The 7527-nt window shown below is 51.4% G+C and overlaps 1 protein-coding gene across 4 annotated transcripts in view; it reads left to right on the top strand.

Moving 5' to 3' along the window:
- Positions 1-449: 449 nt before the first annotated feature.
- PCDH17 (protocadherin 17) overlaps positions 450-7527 on the top strand; it is a 119060-nt gene continuing 111982 nt past the window's right edge. For all 4 annotated transcript variants that reach the window (XM_074912262.1, XM_074912245.1, XM_074912237.1 and 1 more), the window contains exons 1-2: positions 450-947; positions 2681-5777. In XM_074912262.1, the coding sequence (XP_074768363.1) occupies positions 3150-5777 (2628 nt within the window). In that variant the 5' untranslated portion in view covers positions 450-947; positions 2681-3149. The remainder of the gene's footprint in view (positions 948-2680; positions 5778-7527) is intronic.

Here is a 7527-nt window from a genome sequence, read left to right as displayed (position 1 = left end):
AAATAAATAAATAAGTAACGCGAAGCCGGGGGGGGGGGGGCTGGGGGCGCGGCGCTGCGGTGCGCGGCAACGAGACACCGCAGCCGCCCGCCCGCCCGCTCGAACCTCTCGCACGTTGCGCGTCTCCCACCGAACCGATCTAATCAATGACACCCAGCGCCCGCCGCGGCCCCGCCCCCCGCGCCCGCCCGCCTCCTCCCATTGGCGGATCGTTGTCGGGGCCGGCCGCCGCCGCCGCCGCCGATTGGCTGGCGAGGAATCCGTATCAATGTTTAAGCCGCGGCGTGAGGTGAATAGAGGCAGTCGGCGAGCGGCGCTGGGTGAGCGCGGCGCGGCGCGGCGGCCCCGCGAGTGCTGCAGTGAGGGAGGCGAGGCGGAGAGGAAAGGAGGAGGAGGAGGAGGAGGAGGAAGGGGGGGCGGGGGGGGGAGAGAGAGAGAGGAGAGAGAGAGGCAGAGAGCGGCTCCAACTGTTGAATTTTCGCTGAATTCTCCACTTACCTACGGGAGGCTGGCGAAATGGATCTGGCTTATCGGGGATCGGCGTTCGTTTCGCGTGCTGCCTGGCTAAGACTGGCGACCGTCTGTTTGAAAGGGGCCACCCATCAATGAGGCAGAGAAGAATATTTATTTTTTCTTTTTCTTTCCCTTTTGAAAGCCTCTCCACCACAGGTTGCAGAATTAACTGTGTACTTTGGGTCTGGACTCAAATAAAGGAGAAAAAAACAGTGCAGAACTGAGACTCGGAACTAGATCTGTGAGCTATGTATTGGGAACCTATGTTTTCGGGTTTTTTTTCTTTTAATATGAAAGATCTCTGACTTATTTCACACATAACACTGAGGAAAGGTGGTTAAAAACACTCAGCAAAGCAGGAGACAGACGCGCCTCTGTGCCAGTGAGTGGATAACAGCCTTGTTTTCCTGATCCTCAGTCTCCCGGAGAAAGAGGTATAGTAAAAGTGTAGCTGGATCCAAACCCCCACCCCCCATTCTCTTTTTTTTTTTTTTCCCCTTCCCCCACCCACCCCCTCCAAAATATAAATCTGATTTTTTTTTTTTTTTTCCTGTCTATAGAGTGAGTCAGAGAAGCGTTAGGAAGAAGCTGCAACTAATGTCTGTGAAAGGAGGAACATGAGGCGATAGTGAATGTGATTTGTTCCTCTGGATCTGACTCATCCAGCAGATTGAAACACCTGCATTTCTAGATGTGACATTCATTTATTTCTAGTTATTAAAAGAACCTGAAATAAAATGTAGTTACCCTTCCCCAATATTTACCTATACACCGTATCGCTGGGAAAGGTATATATCAGAGAGGGGGAACGCAGACGTTGCCGCCGCTCTCCTCCCCTGTACCAAGATGCCCAGAGAGACGGTTAAAGCTTGAAAGGGTTGCAAAAAAAAAAAAAAAAAAAAAAAATGCATCACACCAATCGCGGAACTGCATAGTGTTTAATATAAGCGAATTAGTCAACTAAAAGATCTCCCACTTTATTCATCGCCAGGATTGTTTTTCCTCTTCTTCTCCCCTCCCCTAAATGAAGAGGACTAGGCGGCAGTGTCATTGGAAGGAGATACTGAATAGAAAGAAAAGAGAGGCACTTGATAGCGCAGCCCTGTGAATACAGAGACTGTTTCCCTTTTAGCGAGAGACTAAGAGAGAGAGAGAGTGTGTGTGGTGGCTTTTCTTTCTGTCTTTCTTTCTTTCCTTCCCACCCCCCCCCCCCCCCTTCTCTCTCTCTCTTGCTCTCTTTTTTTTAAAATCTATGCGTCCAGCCATGGGGTGCCTGTTGATTTCCTCTCGGCTGGAGAGAAAAGCGAACTGGAATTAAACTGCATCGAGAAAAGTGCAGCTCCTCAGACACGCATACGCACACACGCACAGATACACGGAGAGAAAAGATGTGGTGGTGGCGGCGGCTACTGGCCTGTCTTAAAGAAACCCAAGTGTGTATCTGATTGAGCACAGCCTGTGATTTGTCTCAAAATATATATTTACCGCTAAGGATGACCGTCAGACGGTGGGTTTCTTAATTTTTCCCCCACAAAAGGACGAGTGGGAGGCTGGTAGTAGAGGGAGAGAAAGGAAACTACAAATCAGGACACTAGTTTTTGCTGGTGGTTTGGTTTTGGGTGTTTTTTGTTTTTTGTTTTTTTTTTTTTTTCTTTTTTCCTGTGTTTTGATTTCCCCTCTTGCCCTGCAGTCCTCAGTCACTCGCCTTCTCATTCGGGAAGGAAATAGTGAGGTGTACGAGACAGAGAGGGGGGGAAATACCGATGGCAGCGAGATGCAGCTCTCCGCTGCAAGCAATGCAAGATTAGATCTCTAAATGCAGCAAAACACTCCCTGAAAACCAACAACCCCGCGGTGCTTTCAGACATTTCACTGCCTCTCACTGCACACGAAGAGGGCTTCAACAACAAGCTGAGACTTTTTTCCCCCCGTTCTGTCTCTCTCCTACCCCTCCAGTCCATCAATCGCATCACAAGCGATGAGTAGCAAATGAGCTTTTCTACCCCTGCTTACAGACCTGTGGCCACCCCCCTTTCCTATGTATAGATAAATACACCTATTTAAAAGAAAAAGCTTTTTGATCGTTTTTAGAAAAACAACCACTGCCGCCGATTTTTTATTATTGTTATTATTTTTATTATTCTTTGTACATCGGCGGGGATTCAAGGATCGAGAACGCTTCGCCTGCCTGGAGGAGAAGATCTTTTGCAAATTTTCTGATTTTTGAAATCCTCCCACTGCCGAAGTTGGACAGCCGAAGTAACTGCGAGGGGACTGCAAGCACGGCAGGCGCTCGCTGAAACGCTGCCGAAGCTGCTCCCCCCCCTTCCTCCCTCCCTCACTCCCTCCCTCCCTCCGGCCCCCCCGATTGCTCCCTCCCTCAGAGCTACATGGTCTATTTGCTGCCTCTCATCCTGTGTCTCTGCAGATGTTTTAGAGCAACAGGTTCAGGAACTTAAAATATAGGGGTGGGGAGAGAGGAGGAAGAAAAAAAAAAAAAAAAAAAAAAAGGAAGAAAGCCGACGGAGCGACGGAGGAGGAGGAAGAACAAACCCAGCGCGGGAGACAGAGAAGACGGGGACAACCCTGGTCGCCGCTGCAGCTGCTGCCCCCCCCACCCCCACCCCTGCCCGGGGATGTACCTTTCCATTTGTTGCTTCTTCCTCTGCTGGGCTCCCGCCCTGTCGCTGAAGAACCTGAATTACTCGGTACCGGAGGAGCAGGGAGCGGGCACGGTCATCGGGAACATCGGCCGCGATGCGCGGCTGGCGGCGGGCGCGGCGGGAGGCGGGGGGCTGCCCGCGGAGCGCGGCGCTGCCGGCGGCGGCCCGGGCGGCGGCCGCGGCCCCAAATCCACCTTCCGGGTGCTGGAGAACTCAGCCCCGCACCTCCTGGACGTGGACGGGGAGAGCGGGCTGCTCTACACCAAGCAGCGCATCGACCGCGAAGCGCTGTGCCGGCGCAGCGCCAAGTGCCAGCTGTCCCTCGAGGTGTTCGCCAACGACCAGGAGATCTGCATGATCAAGGTGGAGATCCAGGACCTGAACGACAACGCACCGGCCTTCCCCTCTGACCAAGTGGACATGGACATCTCGGAAAATGCTGCGCCGGGCACCCGTTTCCCCCTCACCAGCGCCCACGACCCGGACGCCGGGGACAACGGGCTGCGCACCTACCTGCTCACCCGTGATGACTATGGCCTCTTCTCCCTTGATGTGAAGTCCCGCGGTGATGGCACAAAGTTTCCAGAGCTGGTCATCCAGAAGCCGTTAGACCGTGAGGAGCAGAGTCACCACACCCTGGTACTGACGGCACTGGATGGCGGCGACCCACCACGCTCGGGCACAGTGCAGATCAACGTGCGCCTCATTGACTCCAATGACAACAGCCCCATCTTTGAGGCGGCCTCCTACGTGGTAGAGCTGCCGGAGAACGCGCCACTGGGCACTGCCGTCATCGACCTTAATGCCACTGATGCCGATGAGGGTACCAACGGAGAGGTGCTCTACTCCTTCAGTGGCTACGCACCTGAGCGTGTCCGTGACCTGTTCAGCATTGACCCACAGAGTGGCCTCATCCGTGTCAAGGGCAACCTGGACTATGAGGAGAGCGGCCTCATTGAGATCGATGTCCAGGCTCGGGACCTGGGACCCAATCCCATCCCCGCTCACTGCAAGGTCACCGTCCGCCTCATCGACCGCAATGACAATGCTCCCACCATTGGCTTTGTCTCTGTTCGCCAGGGAGCACTGAGTGAGGCTGCCCCGCCAGGCACTGTCATTGCCCTGGTGCGGGTCACCGACCGTGACTCGGGCAAGAACGGGCAGCTCCAGTGTCGGGTGCTGGGCGGTGGCGGCGGGCCCGGAGCCGTCCCTTTCACCCTGGAGGAGAACTATGACAACTTCTACACTGTGGTCACCGACCGGCCCCTGGACCGTGAGGCACAGGATGAGTACAATGTGACCATCGTGGCACGTGATGGGGGCAACCCCTCGCTCAACTCCACCAAGTCATTTTCCGTCCGCATCCTCGATGAGAATGACAACCCGCCCCGCTTCAGCAAGAACCTCTATGTGTTACAGGTGCCCGAGAACAACATCCCTGGAGAGTATCTGGGCTCCGTCTTGGCCCAGGACCCCGACCTGGGACAAAATGGGACAGTCTCTTACTCCATTCTGCCTGGGCATGTGGGCGATGTCTCCATCTACACCTATGTCTCTGTCAACCCCACCAATGGTGCTATCTATGCTCTGAGGAGCTTCAACTACGAGCAGACAAAGCACTTTGAGTTTCGCGTGCTGGCCAAAGACTCAGGTTCACCCCACCGCGAAAGCAACGCCACGGTGCGCGTCACCGTGCTTGATGTCAATGACAATGCACCCCTCATCGTCCTGCCCGCCCTCATCAATGACACCGCTGAGCTGCAGGTGCCACGCAATGCTGGGGTAGGCTACCCTGTGGGCACCGTCCGTGCCCTGGACAGTGACTTTGGGGAGAGCGGGCGTCTCACCTATGAGATTGTGGAAGGCAATGAGGAGCACCTCTTTGAGATGGACCCCACTAGCGGTGAGATACGCACCTTGCACCCCTACTGGGAGGAGCTCAGCCCTGTGGCTGAACTGGTGGTAAAAGTCAGTGACCATGGCAAGCCCAGCCTCTCCGCAGTGGCCAAGCTCATTGTCAGGGCCTTGGCAGGGCCCCTGCCTGAGGCTGGCGAGCCACAGGTAAATGGCGAGCAGCATCGGCGACCACACTGGGACTTGTCGCTGCCCCTGATCGTGACGCTGAGCACTGTCTCCATCATCTTGCTGGCTGCCATGATCACTATTGCCGTGAAGTGCAAGCGAGAGAACAAGGAGATCCGAACCTATAATTGTCGCATTGCCGAGTATAGCCACCCTCAGCTGGGAGGAGGGGGAGGCAGTGGCGGGGGAGGAGGAGGCAGTGGCAGTGGAGGGGGCAAGGGCAAGAAGAAGAAGATCAGCAAGAATGACATTATGCTGGTGCCCAGTGAGGGCGAGGACAGCCGGGGCCCCCTCAATGTCATGAACGTGGTGAGCAGCCCATCCCTGGCCACCTCACCCATGTACTTTGACTACCAGACCCGCCTGCCCCTCAGCTCTCCCAGGTCTGAGGTGATGTACCTGAAGCCCGCCTCCAACAACCTGACTGTACCCCAGGGACATGTGGGCTGCCACACCAGCTTCACAGGGCAAGGGACTAACGCCAGCGAGGCTCCCCCGAGCCGGATGTCCATAATTCAGGTAGGAGACTTTTAGAATACCCTGGACCTCACTTTAGACACTGGTTTAACTTTACCTTTTATATGCAGTGAAATCTGCTGTAAGGCATCACTGAAGGGACCAACACAAGTCACTAACGAGAGGTGGACTTAATGAAAATGGAACCAGACCACATCTGTGGGTCTGGTTCTGCTGTCACACTGGTGTTTCCCGTGTGATTCAAAAGTAAATGCCACACTGAAACAGAGTTATGGCAGTGCAAAAGAGAGGCATGTGGGAGTACAGGCAGGCATTTAGTAATGGGGCACACTGGGGTATTTTCTGAGAATATCATCAGGCAGAGGTGGGCGCTTCCAAAGGTTTCACTTCACTTTGATTTGGAGAAGGGGGAGGGCATTTCTGAAGCAGTCATATCATCTGCAGTAACTAACAGGACGTGGGAGAAACTCTACACACTGAGGACATCTATTGCAACAGTGTATTATAGCCCTCCAATTCTGTATGTAAATATGAGCTGTCTTTCCAAGATGTATGTTTTAATTTTTTAAAATTTCCTTCTTTAGAAGATATACACTTTTTTTTTTTTTTTTTTTTTTTAAACGCAGAGCAGTAACATTGGGGCCCCATTGCCTCCTCCTCTCCCCATAAACAACCAAACCTTCAGCACGGAAAATTCTGCTTAGTCAAATAGAAAGAAAATGTATGTGGTGATTCCCTCCTACCCCCAAATGTTAACAAAACTCACATCCTGTCATGAAACAGCAAAACAACTAGTCAGATTTCCAGCAGCCTGAGTCAATATTGATGATTGCTTTATAGCAAAAGACTTACATGCTCTGTCTTCTACCAAGGCTTATTTAGAAATTACAGCTGGGCTGCATTCTGCTGCCAGTTATATCCACACTGTCCTCTACCGACTTTTGTGAATGTGAGAAATGGCAGAATTTGGACCATTGGATACAGGGTGCTAAGCAAAGAATGACTTAATTATTAGCAGGTAGTTTAAAGTCCAAACACAGAAGATGTATTTCAGAGTGGTGAACTCTCAGACTGAAGGTGAGGGCAGAATTTGGCTCTAGTTGATTTAATTTAAAGTAGTACTTCATGATTAATGCAGCTTAATGTTCAAATACTACAGGTATGTTCCAAAGTGATTTTTAACGTTTGGATTGAAAGCAGGCTCTGGATAATGACTATTAAATATATTTGAAATGTCATCTCTGTTTTATCCTGTGGTTCTCCTAATACGCTGTTCTGAGTCATAGGGGAATGAACTGAGTGTATCAGAAGTGACACAGACTCATTTTGTGTATGCAGCAAGTGGGAAAGAAGGTGCACTGTAGACGCTTGATGTAGCAAAAGAAAATTCACAATACCTTGGAGTTATCATACCCTGTGGTCTGTGAACACCGAATGTTCTAGTTGCCAGCTGCATCTAATGTTTTAAACTAAATAGAAGTGGCCGTCGGAAATTGGTAGGTTAAGTAGCCAAAATTCCAGTAACCAGTGGCCTGTAAACTAAATATTTATAACTGGGAAAAAAAAATGAAAAAGGCTGTCTGTACAAGATCACTGTGAACTAATTATCAATATACTGTTGAACTGTGTCACAGAAACAATTTCGGTTTACGTCTATCATGAATTTGTGTTGCTATCAATTAGGTGAGTGGAGCAATACTTAAAATCTGAAATTGATTTTAACAAAAAGTGACACTTGAGGAAAGAGTTTAGGTTAGGGCACAATTGGAGATAATTTGATTTATAATTCATG

The sequence above is a fragment of the Athene noctua genome, chromosome 1 (genome assembly GCF_965140245.1).
Source record: "Athene noctua chromosome 1, bAthNoc1.hap1.1, whole genome shotgun sequence".
NCBI classification, from domain to species: domain Eukaryota; kingdom Metazoa; phylum Chordata; class Aves; order Strigiformes; family Strigidae; genus Athene; species Athene noctua.
The sequence above is the reverse complement of the archived record's forward strand: the minus strand, read 5'-3'. Positions and strand labels throughout refer to the sequence as shown.